Source organism: Oncorhynchus mykiss, chromosome 27 (genome assembly GCF_057628025.1).
Source record: "Oncorhynchus mykiss isolate SJ-2025 chromosome 27, ASM5762802v1, whole genome shotgun sequence".
In the NCBI taxonomy this organism is placed as follows: domain Eukaryota; kingdom Metazoa; phylum Chordata; class Actinopteri; order Salmoniformes; family Salmonidae; genus Oncorhynchus; species Oncorhynchus mykiss.
The window spans coordinates 24798933-24818656 of record NC_143048.1 but is presented as its reverse complement, the minus strand read 5'-3'; the positions used below and the strand labels follow the sequence as shown (position 1 = coordinate 24818656).

Below are 19724 nucleotides of genomic sequence, written 5' to 3'. Positions count from 1 at the left end.
GCAGACGAGCTGTATAAAGGGCATCCACATTTGATTTATCTTTAGTCTATACTGTATGGCTGTCAGCTTAAAGGTCCTCTAAGGTTCTGTGAACTCAGTTTAGCTAAACTTGACTCTTGACATGAATTTACTAGTAACATTTAACATGTGACAAGATATTAATGAATCCGATCAAACTACTGAAAGCAACCTGATTGAAATATCCAAGTGGGATCTTATTAATAACATTTTTGATCTCTGAATGATGATGAAGCAAATCCTTGTGCTATGCTCTTTGGCCAATGGATGGCAGCATACATCCTTTCTATGTGCAGTTCTGGATTTCTGATTGTCATGGTCCTGTGTGATTCTGAATTTACTTACCAGTGCCCTGCTATTAGTGTAGAGGAATGCCCAATAGTGGTCCAATTGTAAAATATTGATTTATGGATGATACGAATGAAAAGAGACTGATTCTCTGGGATTTGGGGGTGTTTATGTACCTATTCTCAAAGATATCTGATGGCAATACTTTTTATGATGTATTGTGAGCAGAATGACAGAGCCAACAAAACATTATTTAACATGATTCTTCAAAATGTAGGCTACACTTTATTTTAAACAAAAGTACAAAAACAAAAACCAGTATTTACAATACTTGCATGGCAATATTTACCCTCTTTGGTCTTATTTCCAATTTGTTGGTTTCACATTAACTACAACGCAGGACACAAACAGCAAGCTGACAGTATGAGATATGTGGTAAATCTCACAGAAATCTACAGAAGCCTCAAAATCCACAGAAGGCTTACATTATAATTATTATTGTCAAATAACTGCAAGAAATTACTATCAATTGTTCAGTACCTTTAAAGCTAAGTGGTTAAATTTGTGAGAATAATTGAATAGAACTAACAGAGATGCTAACCTTGTAATCTTGAACAATATAAATAGCTAAAAATAACCAAAACAAATCACAATTACATCTAGGTCTGATATATTTGCAGGTTCAGTAAATGCTACTCATAACCCTGACCTAAATTGTGAAGTATGCAACTACTGGACAACTTGTCTCTTTACACATACAAAATGACATAAAAGCACAGAATTTAACACTATGAACACAACTGAGATAAGACATATTCTGTAATGTAGTGGTTATGTCCAAACTAAACACAACCCACTGATACACAAACAGATGGTCAGAGTGTACTGCATGCCTAACAGCATCACTCAATCTCCTGATACTTTTGATGGCAAAAATGTACAAAAAAACAAACAGGAACCATGTAACATGTCATGAAATAATTTGTACAACAGATCTTCTACTTCCTGCAATGCAAAGTGATGCATCTTGGTATAATGCTTAACTCATATTACGTTACAACCAAAGCTAGTTATGTAGCCTATACCCTTCCCTTAGCCCTTTCATTAAAATATTCAACAGTTTATTTTACCAATGGAGACTACACAAAATGGCAGTGTATGTTCCATAAAAAATGTACAAAATGTATTGACTGTGTTCGGTTGTGTTAATGGGTGTTTGGTTGTGTTGATGATATGGAACTGAGATGGAACAGTGGCGAAGACCTTCAGATCCTCTATAATGCATTGAGGGTCAGGGAGGTATAGGCCAATGCACACATCCTTACAGAAAAGGCATATGGTCCAGTAGTTATTCTAATAGCAATAACGTTAATTCAATCCAAGCCAAACACTCCAATTGGCATTTTTCTCAATTTGACCAAATCCTTCTTAACCAACACTTGAAACAAAAACTATTACAAAGGAAAGGTAACACATTTTATCCATAGAGCAGACAATTTAGGCTTATGTACAACACGTATCCTTTCATTTAGCCAGTTTTTTTCTTTCAATATTCAGAGGAAATAAAGTTTTGTGGACAAGTCCAAATCCAAATGGTCTTCATCCAGTTCAATGCCCCCTTTTCAAATTTTAACAGAAGTGAGCAAAAGCTTCTAGTTTCCGCTTCCGCACTGCAGAAAAATTGTGATGATGTTAACAGAATCTTTTAATCTAAAACATAAGAAGTAAATATTCTAATATACAGTAATAGACGTGTTTTTCAAGACATGTTCTTTACCTTTTCTTTCTCTCATTCTTTAAACATTCCTTTTCTTTACACCTCAACTTTCTGGCTGTTTTCCTCCAGCTTCTCCTCTATTTTCTCCTCCAGTTTCTTGCTCTCCTCAGTGGATCCATCCTCCTTCTCACCAGTCTTCCAGCTGCCTTGCCTTTTAACACCAATCAGGTTATTTAACACAAATCATAGCCCTCCAATAATAATACATACATCACCATAACATGCTATATATGAATGGCATTTTGATTTAATGAACTTACTTGGATTTCTTCATGTACAGCCAGTATGCTAGACCCACAACTACAGTGGCCAGGAGCAGACCAACAATAACTCCCACCACCAACTTTGTTGTGTCACTGTCATCTGATGAGCCTGTAAAGGCACAGAGAGAGAGGAGAAACATCAGAAACAAGGAGAGAACATTCTGCAAACGAAGAGACTGCAAAAAATACATTTGCGTATGTATAAACAGGGTTAGGTAGGTTACTTTTGGAATGTAATCTGATACAGCTACTAGTTAGTTACCTGTCCAAAACTGTAATCGGTAACGTAACTTTTGGATTACCCAAACTCAGTAATGTAATCTGATTACTTACTTTTGGATTACTTTCCTTTAAGAGGTATTAGAAGAAGACAAAAATGATCAATCAAACGCATTTGGTATGTCATCATAGTGGTCTCTGACCAGAGGTCAATTACTTTTGAGTATTTTGTATTTCACCAGCCTGAACTACTACATTCAATGTATTTGGTAACAATATACTTTCGAGACCTGTAACTCGTATTACAAAACAATAAAATAATAATACTTTTCTATACCATTTATTTTATAGCGGTTCACAATTTTGTGTCCCCCTTTCATCCTGCATTGGTATCAGAAGTCTGCTGACAATGGTGTGATAAGAGTGTGTGATAAATTACCAACATGTAAATGTAAAAATGAACACTTGCAAAACACTTACATTTTGGTAATTTAGCAGACACACTTATCCAGAGCGACTTACAGAGCACTAACGTGCATTCAACTAAGGTAGATAAACAACAACAACATATCACAGTAATGGCAAGTAAAACACTCAGGTGGAACAAACTTGAGTCCCAAAAGAAAATGGTAAAACATGAGGATAAATATGAGGGCAGAGCAAGCAGATCAACGAAAGTAGTGAATTTCAGCTTTTTCACTGTGGGAGGCCAATGGAGTTTTAACTTGTGCCTTTTTTCAATGCTGAATTTAATTTCATTAAGAAAATAGAAAGGTGGCAATGTATTTTTTCACAAAACATCCTTTAATCTACAAAATAATCCAATAATCTACTTTTTAAAAAGTATCTGTAATCTGATTACAATATTTTTGCTGGTAACGTAACTGATTACAGAAGAAGAAAAAATTATCAGTTTACACGTAACTAATTATATGTAATCAGTTACTCCCCAAACCTGTGTATAAATGTCAATGAATACATATGAATGAATAAGGTACTGTATACACATTCATGCTGCAAAATTCAATGGTTGTTCTGTATTATGATTTAGATAAATGTGAACTGCTCCTTGTGAACATGTAATAAATACAATATTGGCAAATGAAAGGATGGATAACATTGAGAGATTGTCAGGATGCTGGTGGCTCCACTCCTTCTGATCCTCAGAATTTGTATGTTTATCTTAACAAATATTTCCTACATCCCCAGCACCACATCTTGTTGTTCAACAGCGTTTCAGCAGTGGGGCAATTTGTGGATGCTGTTAATCTGAGATTGTGCTCTGGAGGGTATAATGCACAATAGCAGATTCCACTTTCTCTGGGAAGCTTATATATTTTCCTACAGAATCCCTCCTCTCCTCCCTCTTGCTACAGGAAATGTTAAATAAGATCATCACAACTTACCTTGTTTATCCATTCTCACCTCCTCAAATACTGAAATCAGATATAGAGTTATATTAACGTCCAACCCAGAAATCAGTTAAGTATACTGTATAATGTTATTGGTCAGACAGTGTGTTATCGGCTATGTTAGACTCTAGATTGACTGTAACACGGTGTGGGTTGTTTAGATTTCCTGGTCGCATGCAAACTGAGAACATGACATCAGAGGGGGGAAAGGATAGTCCAGCATCCCGACAAACAGACCAAAAGTGAGGGAGAAGAATGAAAAAGGGAAAAATGCTTTTCCAAAAACACAAAGATGAATGAGATATGGCTGTCTGTACTGATTTATCTAATCAAATACTGCAGAAACCAAAGGGAAATTATTGCCGAGGAGCATGCATAGTATGTCCAGTATGCATAGTAGCATGTTTTAGGTTGGCTAGAGACAAGAACTAGGTCCCCATGGCAAGGTTCCCTCCATAAAACATTTTACTAATCATCATGCAGTGGGGGAGTTTGTTAGCATTGGGAGAGGGTGATCGACCAGATTCACACAAGGATTAGTGGAGTTACCCTTTAGAGAGGAAGGAAGGGGATAGGACAGGGAATTTTAGGCCATACCACCACACTGTACTTACAGGTCGACACGTTAATAGCCCTGGTGTCCTGGCCAAGCTCATTGGACACAGTGCAGACAACGGTCAGGTTGACTGTAGGCACAATGGTCAGCTTGTATGAGATCTTCCCATTGACGTAGGGACTTTCATCAGCCTGAAAATTAAATAGACGCAGCTGTTAGTGTATAATGGCTTATTGTATATCTTGTGTATCTGATGGAGATTTAAATGCCATGCAGAACATAGCTGCTTCCTCTTCAGTAATAGCACAAAGATGCATATCATAGAATTCTATTGCGAGGAATATATGGAATCTTATATTATTCCATGGCATAATGAATGTTGTTCGAATCAAATAAAATATGTATAGTTCATGTACTACCACTAGGAGGTGGTGTTGTATTTTCGTGAGGCTCAACCTATTCGTGAAAATAAGTATCTTCAGGGCATAGAGGCAGAGGACTAGAGAAACCCCTAGACAAACAGGCAACACCCATTTCACATCTTCTAAGAATACGATATGGTGCGTCTGCTATGAAAAGAGCCAGCACTAAACTTACATTTGATGTCTTATCCTATTTACCGTGAACAGGTTTTTTTCTAAACGTTGAATGCACTGGTGTGTTTGTCCCCAGATGCGCAGAAATGTGAGCTGTGACTAAATTACTGTGTGTGAGTGACTCAGCCATAGAACATTCATCGAAAGAGGTCAGTGCAGCTTTGGAGTGGATTAATCATGCAGACCCAATGGGTGTGTGTGTGGTCATGGGACATGACCACACACACACACACACACACACACACACACACACACACACACACACACACACACACACACACACACACACACACACAATCTCATGCTGGCTCATTGTGTAGCTGTGCTATCAGTGCACACACAGGTACGCCAAGAACAAAAATCCTTTGTCTTCATGACAGACCAATGCATAATAAACGTGGTGTGCATCTGAGAGAAGGAAACCTATCTACAAAAACACTGAGTCCATCAGTTTGGGAAGTGTCAGTCTGAAAAGTTTCAAGAAGAGAAGTTACTTAGGAAGTCACAAATAGTAACATAGTGAAAGACATTATGGGGGAAGTTTGTCTGTCTGAAAAAGTGTGGACAGTAAAATACCACAAGCACTGATTCACTACAAAGACATCCAAAGGTTCATTGACTGTAAACTTCCCAGATTTAGAGTTCCCTGGCTTCCTGACAGATTCCAATAAAAGGAAGCTTAAATTGACTGTTTCTATAAGGTCAGGAGCTGCTTTCATATCGGCAGTAACACACCCGGAAAGATGGCGAGGATTTGTGTGTTCCGTTCCATTCATGTGATGGCACGCCACAGAAAAATGGGTGCATGGCACAAGGTGTTGCTTTGAGAGAATTCCAGATAGACGAATGATTTTATGAGTCTTTACTGCTATTCCAGGATAGATAAGGGTGTTGTGCATTTTACAGTAACTGATGGATAAATACAGTATGTGTGGTCTGTATAATGAGTGTCCCTGTGAGTGTGAAGTCTAATGGCACCTCCTGTGTGTCAGTGGAGTGTTCTGGCACCTTAGTGAAGATGTCTGTGTTTGTTCATACCGAGGTGCCGTTGACGCTCCAGGCCACAGTGGGTTTGGGGGAGCCCTCAGCCTCGCAGGTCAGTACCTTGTGCTGGCCGTCCTCGCCACGCTGCTTGGCCAACCGCCGGATGACTGGAATACCTGTAAGAAGACGCATGACCTCCTCAGCTACACCAAAACGAATAAGAAAATGATTGCACCATGCCATGCAACAACACCACATGATGTATGGACAACACAAACAAATATGGAGAAAGCCTCTCCCTGAAGTGAAACAGCTACTGGGGAATCAGGATCTTTGAATAAAGGTCTATCATTAGCAACAGGTACAAAATCCTATCTTTGAAAAACAGTGTTGAATGTGACCAGTAACAGCACAAAAGCCTTAACTGAGTAAATGTCCCAAAGTCTTTACCTTCAACGACCAGCTCGAAAGAGGCTTTCTTGATGAGAGCGCCCATGGTGACCACAACCTCATACTTTCCAGAATCAGAGTAGGTCAGCTTGTCAAACTTTGGCATTTTGTCTAGCTTGTCATTGTCCTGGAATGATATAAGATCAACCATTACATTTGCATTTTGGTCATTTAGCAAACGCTCTTATCCAGTGTGACTTACAGGAGCAATTAGGGTTAAGTGCCTTGTTCAAGAACCAGCGATCTGTTGGTTACTGGCCCAATGCTCATTACCACTAGGCGCCCTTCACATTCATTTAAATTATGAAAAACACGCTGAAGTCATCTTATTGCTTTAATAAGGTTTTATCACCCATTTCCAACCAAAAACATAAATCTAGGCCTTATAATAACTTTGGTACTGTTTAGTCTTACCTTAGTCCAGGACACCCTGAGTTCTCCAGACGCATCGGTCTGCAGGTTCAGAGCCAAGCTTTCGCCGGCGCTCTTCATGACCTTCTCAGAGGGGCTCAAACTCATATCCAGGTCTGAAAGGGAGGAAGGGAGGAGAAAGACACACTGTAAGCAGGCAGTTAACCGCCTCGAGGAGAAGGGGCCACAGCACTCCTGTTGAAAACCATATCAGCTCCCTATAGAAGCCTCAGCACGTCCGCATTGATCCAGCTTATTTAACGCATTAAAGGAAGTGAGCTTTCCAAGTATTTTCACCTCACAGCGTGAGACGAGATGCTCGGCTTCTATTCTCTATAACAAACCGTATGTCCTTTCCTGCTGAGGGATGCGGTTGCAGACGGAAATATACTCTGACAATGTTCCCCTTTGAGAAAAATAACCCTAATGACTTTATACTGCCGGACAAAGAATGAATTATGAATTAGATGATAAGTAATTTTCCCACACACTTCCAAACGCAATCTATAGTAGCAGGAAATGGGCTATCATTATGGCTGGTATTTCCCATGAATCCATTGCTGGCCTAGCATTGTTAAATAAATTGCTGGCAGTATTTCAGTTGAAGATAATACATAACTTAATTGAAGAACTAATGCTAGCTAGCTTAAAACATTGATAAAGATATCTGTAGATAAAGAGTGACTTACAATTGATGGTAATGTTCTTGGAGTCTTCCATCTTGGCATTGTCAATGATAGAACACTTGTATTCCCCTGTGCTGTCACGTGTGACATCAGTCACAGTGTAGGAGTCAGAGTTCTCCACCTTCACCACCTTTCTCTTTAGGAACATAAGGATACATTTTGAAACTCTCATATGGGCTTGAGTCTAGGTTAATGTAGCGCTTCACAGACAGGGTGGATGCTGTAAGACATGTAGAGTTTGACCAGGTGTAGGGTTTGACTGGGTTAAAGAGGACAATGGCAGTAGAAGGCAAGTAATTAAAGGGGTCAGATTAGGAACTAAGGGCATATGCCAGGTGGGGTTTCTGGTTGTGTGGGAGGATAGTGGAGTCATGTCATTGAGAGCTTGCCTGAATGTGGAAGTTGAAGCTGGTGGGAAGTGGGTTCCCGTCGGCCTTGCACTTCAGAGTCACGTTGTCTCCTTCCATAAGGGGCCCTTTAGAAATGACATGTAGACTGACCCTCTCTGTGGGGTCTGTAGGGAGAGGAGAGAGATAAATACCAGGAGAGAGAGAACAGGAGCAAGAGAGCAGCAGAGATGGAGAGGAGAGACAGAGAGTGAGAACAGGAGCCGGAGAGGAGGAGGACACAGTCAGGGACCTAAAACACAGTGACCTGAAACACAGTGACCCTGGGCAGACAGGGCTTCTGAGACCATCACAGTGACCCTGGGCAGACAGGGCTTCTGAGACCATCACAGTGACCCTGGGCAGACAGGGCTTCTAAGACCATCTCAGTAAGCAGACTAGCCAAGCTAGTGACGTCCTCAGGGCTGTACACTCAATTTCTGAGTGTGTTCCTGTGGCGATGGCTGCTTTTGAATGCAGCGGCGGAGCTGGTCGAACGGCAGCCACACCCCGAGGCTCTAGACAAAATTCTCCTTTCAAACATCAATGATGCTGCTCCAGATCAGCCAAATTGCCAACATTTCTTTAAAAACAGGATTCAAACAGCCGCCGAGGTCCTATTTAAAGGGCCATTTCGAGTGAATAACATTGACTATGCTATTCCTCGAACGCTACGCTCCGAATCACTCCCACAACAGACTCATGGACACATAATTTTTAAATTAGTGTCATTATTGTGTCATTATTCTTGTCTGTCTGGGCTGCAAGAAAAGAGCCATAGAGGCACAAATGATCGGACTATAAGTTGAAAATAAAACAGCCATCAATCTGGTTGTCGATACACTGACTGCTGGCTGCTGAGGCTGATAGCAGATCAATAGCCTTCCTAGGACAGACAGCCGTTAGGGAAGTTGTGTCGGTTAGGGCAGTTACAGGCAGTAAGGATAGTTGAGGCAGTTAAGGTAGCTGAGGCATCTTGGGTAGTTTAGGTAGTAAGGGTAGTTGAGGGAGTTTGAGGTTGGTTTGGGCAGTTTAGGTCTTTGGGGCAGTTTGGCTAGTTAGTTGGGGCCTTTTAGGTAGTTGGGCAAGTTTGGGTAGTTAGTTGGAGCAGTTTAGGTAGTTGGGCTATTTTGGGTAGTTGGAGTAGTTTGGTGGCTCTCTGGTTACTTACAGGTGACAGTGAAGGAGACTGGGGAGGACAATGCGTTCAGGGTCCCACAGGTGAACAGAGCATCTGTGTCTCCCTTCTCTGCTGTGTACTGAAGAGTGGAAGAAGTGGTGGTGAGGCCAGTGACTTCGTCCACCTTCACTTTGGAACTGATTGTAATGCCTAAAAATAACAACAATACTGATTAGAAATGGTATGGTTACAGAGTAGCATATCGACACACAGATAAACAATAATATGATCACCAAGTTACTGACATTTTGGATCCTGTAGAAACAGACACATTTATGAGAATTGAAGAAAATATGTAGCTCGAGAGGTGATATTTAACTACTCGGTTCTTGTGGAATCTCACACCAAACAAGTGAAATGTGTGAATGTGCAATCTTCAGCCCCCTGCAGTTGTTTACCACTTGTAAATAATCTATCAGAACTTCAATAACGTACCTTTCCCATCCGCCACCAGATGTTTCTTGTTCTTGAACCATGTGATGTTGGCAGCTGGGTTGGAATCAGGGGCGCTGCACTGCCCTAGCTGTGCAGACGATAAAACAAAGCGAGGAAAAAAGTGGAAAAATCTTATTTTAGAACAATCCACAAGGGCATACAAAAGGTTGGAAAATCCTTACGTTATAAAAGTAGCTCAATAAAATTCCAATATTTTTGTTGCTTAATTGATAAAATATCTGTGCAAATTAGCTCTCATCTGTGGTGGATCTACTGCATTTGTGAACCCCCCCCCCCCCCCCCATGTAGCATGAAATGCCCAAAGCATTTTAAACCTCCTCTTAGATCCATCCCATGGTTGTTTTAATTGGAGGAGGGATATTCTGCTGTTTACTAATTCATCAGGATCACTTCAAAGCACTCTTCATTCCAGCCACACCGTCCTTCTTTAGTTTGCCTCAAGATACTTCATCTCCAATGAACAATTTCCCTTGATATTCCTGCTTAATATAATCTAGGCATAAGCAAAAGCATATGATGAACCTACCTGGGTTGGTTTGCCAATCTCCAGCTCTGCGGCTAGGGCTGTGATCTCCACTCCGGTTGGAGCCTCTGTAGAACAGTTAATAACATTAACAAGCTGTAGGCATCTCAGAAAGCACTCACTATCACTCTGACTAACCATCATAATATCACACAGCACAGCATTGACCTGTACCTCAAAGGCCCATTCCATAGCATGCATTAGTATGGCTGCAATATTGCCCTTATGTACCCACTGTGGATAAGGAGTTTGACAGGGTATTCTGAGATGTCAGCCCCAGCCACCACCATGCAGGTGAAAATCTTCTCATCCTTCAGTGATGCTGCAGCAATCAGCAGGCTGGAGTTTTCGGCCATGCTGACACGGTCTTTGTACTGGTTGGTGGCTATGACAGAGGCATCCTGGTCTTTCAGCTGGGTCAGCAGGTCCCCATTGTCCTGGAAATATAAAACAGTTTGGGTATTAAAAAACTAGCTAACGGAGCTGTACAACTGTAGGACTTGGTATAGAAACCATTGAACATATCATTCACCCACTAATGGTGAAGGAGCTAAATAGACTTCGTTTATGACTTATTAACAGATATTTTAGAATATCTAATCATTATTTTTACACTGTTGCTGCTCTGGAAGTTTGAAAGCTTGAAGAGGACATGTATACATATATACTGAACAAAAATATAAATGCAACATGCAACAATTTCAAAGATTTTACTGAGTTACAGTTCATAAGGAAATCAGTCAATTTAAATAAATTCATTAGGCCCTAATCTATGGATTTCACATGACTGGGAATACAGATATGCATCTGTTGGTCACATATACCTTAAATAAAAGGTAGGGGAGTGGATCAGAAAACCAGTCAGTATCTGGTGTGACCACCATTTGCCTCATGCAGCACGACACATCTCCTTCATATAGAGTTAATCAGGCTGTTGATTGTGGCCTGTGGAATGTTGTCCCACTCCTCATCAATGGTTGTGCAAAGTTGCTGGATATTGGCGGGAACTGGAACATGCTGTCGTACACGTCGATTCAGAGCATCCCAAACATGCTCAATGGGTGACATATCTAGTGAGTATGCAGGCCATAGAAAAACTGACATTTTCAGCATCCAGGAATTGTGTACAGATCCTTGCGACATCAAGCTGAAACATGAGATGATGGCGGCAGATGAATGGCACGACAATGGGCCTCAGGATCTCGTCACGGTATCTTTGTGCATTCAAATTGCAATTGATAAAATGCAATTGTGTTTGCTGTCCATAGCTTGTGCCTGCCCATACCATAACCCCACCACCACCATGGGGCACTCTGTTCACAACGTTGACATCAGCAAACCGCTCGCCCACACAACGCCATACACGTGGTCTGCAGATGTGAGGCCAGTTGGACGCACTGTCAAATTCTCTAAAACAACGTTGGAGGCGGCTTAACATTAAATTCTCTGGAAAAAAGCTCTGGTGGACATTCCTGCAGTCAGCATGCCAATTGCACGGTCCCACAAAACATGAGACATCTGTGGCATTGTGTTGTGAGACAAAACTGCACATTTTGGAGTGGCCTTTTATTGTCCCCAGCACAAGATGCACTTGTGTAATGATCATGCGGTTTAACTTCTTTGTGGTAGGGGGCGGTATTTTTTTATTTTTTTATTTATTTATTTTTTGAATTTTACCCCTTTTTCTCCCCAATTTCGTGGTATCCAATTGTTGTAGTAGCTACTATCTTGTCTCATCGCTACAACTCCCGTAAGGGCTCGGGAGAGACGAAGGTTGAAAGTCATGCGTCCTCCGATACACAACCCAACCAAGCCGCACTGCTTCTTAACACAGCACGCATCCAACCCGGAAGCCAGCCGCACCAATGCGCCGGAGGAAACACCGTGCACCTGGCAACCTTGGTTAGCGCACACTGCGCCCAGCCCGCCACAGGAGTCGCTGGTGCGCGATGAGACAAGGACACCCCTACCAACCAAGCCCTCCCTAACCCGGGCGACGCTAGGCCAATTGTGCGTCGCCCCACGGACCTCCCGGTCGCGGCCGGTTACGACAGAGCCTGGGCGCAAACCCAGGGACTCTGATGGCACAGCTGGCGCTGCAGTACAGCGCCCTTAACCACTGCGCCACCCGGGAGGACGGGGGCGGTATTTTCACGTCCGGATGAAAAGCGTGCCCAGAGTAAACTGCCTGCTACTCAGGCCCAGATGCTAGGATATGCATATTATTAGTAGATTTGGATAGAAAACACTGAAGTTTCTAAAACTGTTTGAATGATGTCTGTGAGTAATGCAGAACTCATATGGCAAGCAAAAACCTGAGAAAAAATCCAACCAGGAAGTGGGAAATCTGAGATTTGTAGGTTTTCAAGTCTTAGCCTATCCAATATACAGTGTCTGTGGGGTCGATTGATTATATACATCGTTTGACATGTTTCTACGAACTGTAATATAACTTTTTTTACTTTGTCTGGACCTAGTGCCTGCGCATTTTGATTACTGTACTAAATGCACAAACAAAAAGGAGGTATTTGAACATAAATGATGGACTTTATCGAACAAAACTAACATTTATTGTGGAACTGGGATTCCTGGGAGTGCATTCTGATTAAGATCATCAAAGGTAAGTGAATAATTATAATGCTAATTCTGACTTTTGTTGACTCCATAACATGGCGGGTATCTGTATTGCTTGTTTTGGTCTCTGAGCGCTGTACTCAGATTATTCCATGGTGTGCTATTTCCATAAAGCTTTTTTGAAATCTGACACAGCAGTTGCATTAAGGAGAAGTTTATCTTTAATTCCATGTATAACAGTTGTATTTTCATCAACATTTATGATGAGTATTTCTGTAAATTGACGTAGCTCTCTGCACTTTCACTGGATGTTTTGTCACCGGATGTTTTAGAGGCAAAACATAACAACGCGCCAATGTAAACAGAGATTTTTGGATATAAATATGAACTTTATTGAACAAAACATACATGTATTGTGTAACATTAAGTCCTATGAGTGCCATCTGATGAAGATCATCAAAGGTTAGTGATTCATTTTATTTATATTTCTTCTTTTTGTGATTCCTCTCTTTGGCTGGAAAAATGGCTGTGTTTTTTGTGTCTAGGTGCAGACCTAATATAATCGCATGGTATGCTTTTGTCGTAAAGCCTTTTTGAAATCGGAAACTGTGGTGGGATTAACAACAAGTTTATCTTTAAAATGGTGTATAATACATGTATGTTTGAGGAATTTTAATTATGAGATCTCTGTAGTTTGAATTTGGCGCCCTGCACTTTCACTGAACGTTGGTCAGGTGGGACGTTCCCACGTACCCTAGAGAGGTTAATACGTTTATTGATATGCCACGCCTGTCAGGTGGATGGATTGTGTATCAAGAATGGTCCACCACCCAAAGGATATCCAGCCAACCTGATACGACTGTGGGAAGCATTGGAGTAAACAATGGCCAGCATCCCTGTGGGATACCTTGCAGTGTCCATGCCCTGATGAATTGAGACTGGTCTGAGGGCAAGAGGGGGAAACTCAATATTAGGAAGGTGTTCCTAATGTTTTGTATACTCAGTGTATATCAACAACTTACGTATTTCCATTTTGTTATGAACAGGTCCTTTGGTTTGGGGGCTCCATTGTTGCATGGCACCTCAACGGTCTCTCCATACAGGCCGATAACAGTATCCATAGCGCTCACTGAGAGAGAGAGAAAAACACATGGTCATTTACTCAGTCAGGAAAAGGAATTTACTGGTCATTTACTCAGTCAGGAAAATATATTTTTATATATTTATTTTTAAACCTTTACCCCTTTTTCGTGGTATCCAATTGGCAGTTACAGTCTTGTCTCATCGCTGCAACTCCCGTATGACTCGGGAGAGGCAAAGGTCGAGAGCAGTGCGTCCTCCGAAACACAACCCAGGCAAGCCGCACTGCTCCCGACCTTCGCCACTCCCGAGTCCGTATGGGAGTTGCAGCGATGAGACAAGACTGTAACTGCCAATTGGGTACCACGAAAAAGGGGTAAAAGTAAAAAATATATATGCAAAAATTATTCTTGACACAATGCCCGCTTAACCCAGCCACACCAATGTGCCAGAGGAAACACCATACACCTGGCAACCATGTCAGCATGCATTGCGCCAAGCCTGCCACAGGAGTTGCTAGTGCACGATTGGACAAGAACATCCCTGCCGGCCAAACCCTCCCCTAACCCAGACGACGCTGGGCCAATTGTGTACCGACCCATGGGTCTCCCGGTCACGGCAGGCTGCGACAGAGCCTGGACTCGAACCAGGATCTCTAATGGCACAGCTAGCATAGCGATGCAGTGCCTTTGACCAGTGCGCCACTCAGGAGGCCTTGTCTGTGGGAAAATCTAATTATATTTAACACAGCCCGAGATCTATTGACTTTCAAATGAAATCAGGTCTTACTGACTGTTGTGGGGAATGTCAACTCATCTTCATAAATATCTATCAGGTTGTTAATTGACAGGTGTCAGTCTACCTTGTAGCACATTAACAAAATGCACAAGTGTAGCCAACATTTGAAATGGCTTATTTACAGCCACTTTACTTCACATCCTTTCCCACCCCCAATCTGTACAATATGTTGCTGTGTAGACAAAGTCCAGCATGAGAGAGTGAGAAAACAGGGGCAAAGTCCAGCATGAGAGAGAGAGAGACTGATGGAAGGGATTGTCACACAGGCATAGAGAAGGGAAAAAAAGAGGTCCTCATTGTCATGATGTGGCCCTTTCTGGGTGTAGATCGTAGCTTCCCCCTCTCTCATTCTCTCCTACACCCAGGTTCTGTTATCTCAGGTCGTAAATTCCTGGCGGAGACTCTCTTCCCCTTTTCATGCAGAGAGAGAGACCACAGAGTGAACAAAGGATTTCACGTGGCCGAACTCCTAAATCCCCAAAATGAAACTATATGTCCACTTGTGAGAATGTGGGAAGGGTCAGTGGACACTTAAGGGACAGTTATGTTGAATGTGTTTCATTTGGTGACCTCACAAAGGACAGGAAACACACATAATATATCTCTGAATGTGTACATTTCTCAATTACTGTGTTTGCATCTAATTCTTGTATAAACTGAATGAGTAAAGATGAAACTATTTGTGAAATGATATAATGTGATGTTAAACATTTTATGTGAGGGAATTGTATTCCCTTTAAAGTTTAACTAAGTCATTGGCCCGTCCCCGTGAGCACAGACATGATCTGGCGTCATGGAACCACCTTTTCTATTGTTACGAATAAAAACCCCTCCTGAGGAAATCCTCTTCAGACTAAGCAAACCCACAGTGTGAGCTGTGATTGCGAATAGTTAAGACCATGCATACCTCGGTGTAAACTGAGGTAGCACAGGTTTGAGACCCAAAACAAAAAAACTATACCACATGGAACATTGGCTACACATCTGGAAATGGTTCAACTCTGAGACTATTAATCCCTACAGAATAAGAGCAAATGTTAGATACAAATTACTAGTCTGCAGCTAGAAATTATGTAAACCTGGGACGAGAATACCGACAACCGCCGAAACACCTATTCTATGAGAACATTTCTGAATGGTACTCTGAAGTATCCATTCTAATCATGAAATACTTTGATCTTCAGGGAAACAGAAAGAGAGAGACTCGGATGAATTCTCCAGCAGACGGACCGGATTCCAATAGAGAAGACAACAATGACATACACCGTAAATATGTACTTGCAATTATCCTCGAATGAGCGGCCGTTCCTGTGCGAATGACTAGCATTTCAATGTCGATAATTATAGACTATGTAATGAATCCATTTTGTCTTTCCAGCACTTTCTCAGTCCACACCCACTTCCCTTTGTCCACTAAGCCGTCATATTGGCTTATCCCACTAGGGAATCTGTTAGTAACCAATATCTACTGTTTGTTTGATTATGCATTTCTGTGATTATTTAGTTAGTTAGTAAAATAAATGATTAAGCCAATTGGTGTATGGATGATTTATAGTAAAGGCGGGGTTTGTGCAGATAACCAACAATTTTCGACTTTCAAATGAGTGACGTGAGGTAAAGAATAATTCAGAAATAGAAGACTAATTGATCAGATATTAAAATATCTGAAGAGTTATATTTGGAAAAGTATAACTTTGTAATCTGATCTTCTGTGGTGCCCCGACTTCCTAGTTAATTCAATTTACATGATTCGTTTAAAGACACGACATCATGGAGTAACTGAATACAAGGTGTTGCTCAGCTAGCCATCAACAGCACTCACATTTCAGCCTTTTCAGGTCGGGGTTAGGGGGTGGTTAGGAAAGGAAATGACATAGCAGAGCCATAGAACTAATAAAACACCTAGACTGGAGGCTAAAGGACGGAAATTAACAAACTGTATCTGCTAGATTTACTGGTAAAAAGCCTTAACCCCATACGTAAACAATAAACCAAGTACTCAACTGTCCTTAATTTTACATTAAATGAATCACCTCCATTGCAGCATCTCCCCAACAAAAGCAGCAGAGTATGCTATCTCTACAGACGATACTGTCACGCCCTGACCTTAGTTAACTTTGTTTTCTTTATTATTTGGTTAGGTCAGGGTGTGACAAGGGTGGTTTGTTTAGTTTTTGTATTGTCTAGGGTTTTTTGTATGTCTAGGGTTTTTTGTATGTCTAGGGGTTTTTCTAGTCTAGGTGTTTATATGTCTATGGTTGCCTAGATTGGTTCTCAATCAGAGGCAGCTGTTTGTCATTGTCTCTGATCGGGAACAATATTTAGGTAGCCATATGCTTTGGTCATTTTGTGGGTTGTTATTCTATGTTTAGTTGCCTGTGCTGCACTAGCCATATTGCGTCATGGTTTGTTTAGTTCTGTTCAGTGTTCTCTCTTTTATTAAAGAGTTATGTTCGCTTACCACGCTACGCCTTGGTCTCCTCTTTATGAAGACCGTGACAGCTACACTGCATTCCAGTGCTTGATTTGGGATGAAAGAAGTGCTGTCTTTTTCCAAGTCGGTCCATTAGACTATGTTTACTAAAATTCACAAATGACTAAATGCTATAGAGACCTGATTATTCACTGTTACACATTTTCCATGACTATTATTATAATCTACATTAAAAAGTAAACATTATTGACACTGGAAGGCTGCTGTGTCTGATCCCATGTAGACCTACCATCTCCTGCCCTTATGCCCTTGATCAAGGCACTTAACCGCTCCACAAAGTAGAACTGCACTGTTAGTCACATGTTGTCAAAATATGGTCAACCCTCCATCTGGAGAGCTCCTGGGTGTGCATGCTTGGCTATTGATCCAGCCCAAGTCTGCTGATCAAGGTCCTGTTGAGCAGCTGATGTTTAGGCTACAATGTAGTTATACCAGGGCTTGAACAAATGTCTGCATACCCAGTAGCTATCCTGGAGGATGGTTCCCACCCTTGATATAAAATATTGCAACATTATGTCTTTCTAAAATGATTCCCTCATTCAACGAATCAGGGATCAAATGGATAAAGTAGGCTGTTATAAGATTGGATATTCATGTTTTGGGAGAGATTGTTGTTCAATTAGGCTATTCTTCCTCTCTTTCTCAATTCATCTTTCCTCGACTCCTTTCCTCATCCCCTTCTAAAAACCCATTGGAGAAGAAGGTGAGAGGGGAGGGACAATACAGTTGCAATACAATAAAGGTGAGGAGATAGGATGCGAGTAATCAAGGAAAGACAAAGTAAGAAAGCCCTAGAAGCCATCGTGTGGTGATCTCACTTGCCCAGACCTAAAGTATGGTTATCTTAGCTCAACCAAGATCATAGTTTTGGTATGATAATGGATGCTGCTTTGTGGGTATGAAATGCTGTTGTGTACAGGGGTTGCATCCTAGGTGCATCCTAGGCATCCTAGGTACACAATGCTTAATGAAACACTTTATTTCATATCATACAAAGAACACCTATGTAAATGGTTAGTTGTCACGCCTTCCTCCGAGGTCGGTCCCTCTCCTTGTTCAGGCGACGTTCGGCGGTCGACGTCACCGATCTTCACCTTTCATTTTCCATTTGTTTTGTCTTGTCTTCCCACACACCTGGTTTCAATTACATCATTACATGTTGTGTATTTAACCCTCTGTTCCCCCCATGTCCTTGTCCGGAATTGGTTATTGTAATGCTTGTGCACATTATGCTGGTGTGTGATGGGTTTTACCCATTGATTATTGTACTGTTAACGGTGGTTTTATTTATTAAACTGCGCCGTTGTAAATCAGTTTTGCTCTTCTGCGCCTGACTTCTCTGCCGCCAGTATGCACCCCTTACAGAATTCCGGACCACACTTATGGAGTCAGCAGGAGCAGGTACCCCGGGTATAGGGGTGGAGGAGCGCGTCCGGGAGCACGCAGCAATGCTCCACCATCTTGGCACCACCATGGACCGCATTGTCCAGACAATGGACTGCTGGGAGAGACAGCGCAGCACCTCCCAGCACCTCCACCAGCACAGCCAAGGTCTCCACTACACGCCCCTCCTTCTCCTGGTCCCAGTGGGATTCGTCTCTCCCTTCCCCAGGAATACGATGGGACAGCTGCGAACTGCCAGGAGTTCCTCTTGCAGCTGGAGTTATACCTGGCAACCGTCCACCCGGCTCCTTCGGGCCTCACCGGGAAAGCCCTGGAGTTGGCCAACACCATGTGAAGAGAGTTGGACCAGTTTGAGGAGTTCACCCGCCACTTCCGGGCAGTCTTCGACCACCCGCCCGAGGGTAGAGCGGCGGGCGAACACCTCTTCCATCTGAGGCAGGGGACGAGGAGCGCCCAGGAGTTCGCCCTGGAGTTTCGGACCCTGGCTACCGGCGCGGGATGGAAAAACAGGGCCCAGATCGACATTTAGCGCTGCAGTCTGCGCGAGGACGTCCATCGGGAGTTGGCCTGCAGAGACACCACCCTCACGTTCGACCAGCTGGTGGACCTGTCCATCCAGGGCGCTCTGGCGTCACCCCAGGTGAGCCGGCACCATTCTCACCCAGACCCTCTGTTGCACATGTTTGTGTATGTCACTTTTCCTGAGTTTTCCCCGCATTCCCAGCATAAGGCGCTCATCGATTGAGGCGATTGAGAGAATTTTATAGATAGATCGTTCACCCATAGTTTAGAGATCCCCATTGTTCACATGGCTGTTCACTTGGCTGTGCCCTTCCCCGTTCACGCCTTCGATAGTCGACCATTAGGGTCAGGGTTGATCAGGGAGGCCACCGCTCGTCTGGGCATGGTGACGCAGGGGGGTCACAAGGAGAGAATTAGTCTCTTCCTTATTGACTCTCCTGCATTTCCCGTGGTGCTAGGCCTACCCTGGTTAGCTTGTCATGATCCCACTGGTTCTTGGCCACAGAGGGCTCTCACGGGGTGGTTGCGAGAGTGCTACTACGTTGGTGCTACTACGGTCGAAAGTCCAGACCAGGTCTCCACCGTGCGCATTCCCCCTGAATATGCAGATTTGGCGCTCGCCTTCTCCAAAAAGAAGGCGTCTCAAT

General features: G+C 42.5%; 1 protein-coding gene across 2 annotated transcripts in view; it reads right to left on the bottom strand.

The window, feature by feature from the left end:
- Window positions 1-558: 558 nt before the first annotated feature.
- LOC110507804 (CD166 antigen homolog A) overlaps window positions 559-19724 on the bottom strand; it is a 74620-nt gene continuing 55454 nt past the window's right edge. For both annotated transcript variants that reach the window (XM_021588080.3, XM_021588079.3), the window contains exons 2-16: window positions 13802-13908; window positions 10441-10642; window positions 10209-10273; window positions 9662-9749; window positions 9218-9376; window positions 8050-8174; window positions 7664-7796; window positions 6978-7090; window positions 6564-6690; window positions 6168-6289; window positions 4592-4724; window positions 3972-4001; window positions 2344-2455; window positions 2084-2234; window positions 559-1976 (exon numbers count right to left, since the gene is read on the bottom strand). In XM_021588080.3, the coding sequence (XP_021443755.2) occupies window positions 2120-2234; window positions 2344-2455; window positions 3972-4001; window positions 4592-4724; window positions 6168-6289; window positions 6564-6690; window positions 6978-7090; window positions 7664-7796; window positions 8050-8174; window positions 9218-9376; window positions 9662-9749; window positions 10209-10273; window positions 10441-10642; window positions 13802-13908 (1631 nt within the window). In that variant the 3' untranslated portion in view covers window positions 559-1976; window positions 2084-2119. The remainder of the gene's footprint in view (window positions 1977-2083; window positions 2235-2343; window positions 2456-3971; window positions 4002-4591; window positions 4725-6167; window positions 6290-6563; window positions 6691-6977; window positions 7091-7663; window positions 7797-8049; window positions 8175-9217; window positions 9377-9661; window positions 9750-10208; window positions 10274-10440; window positions 10643-13801; window positions 13909-19724) is intronic.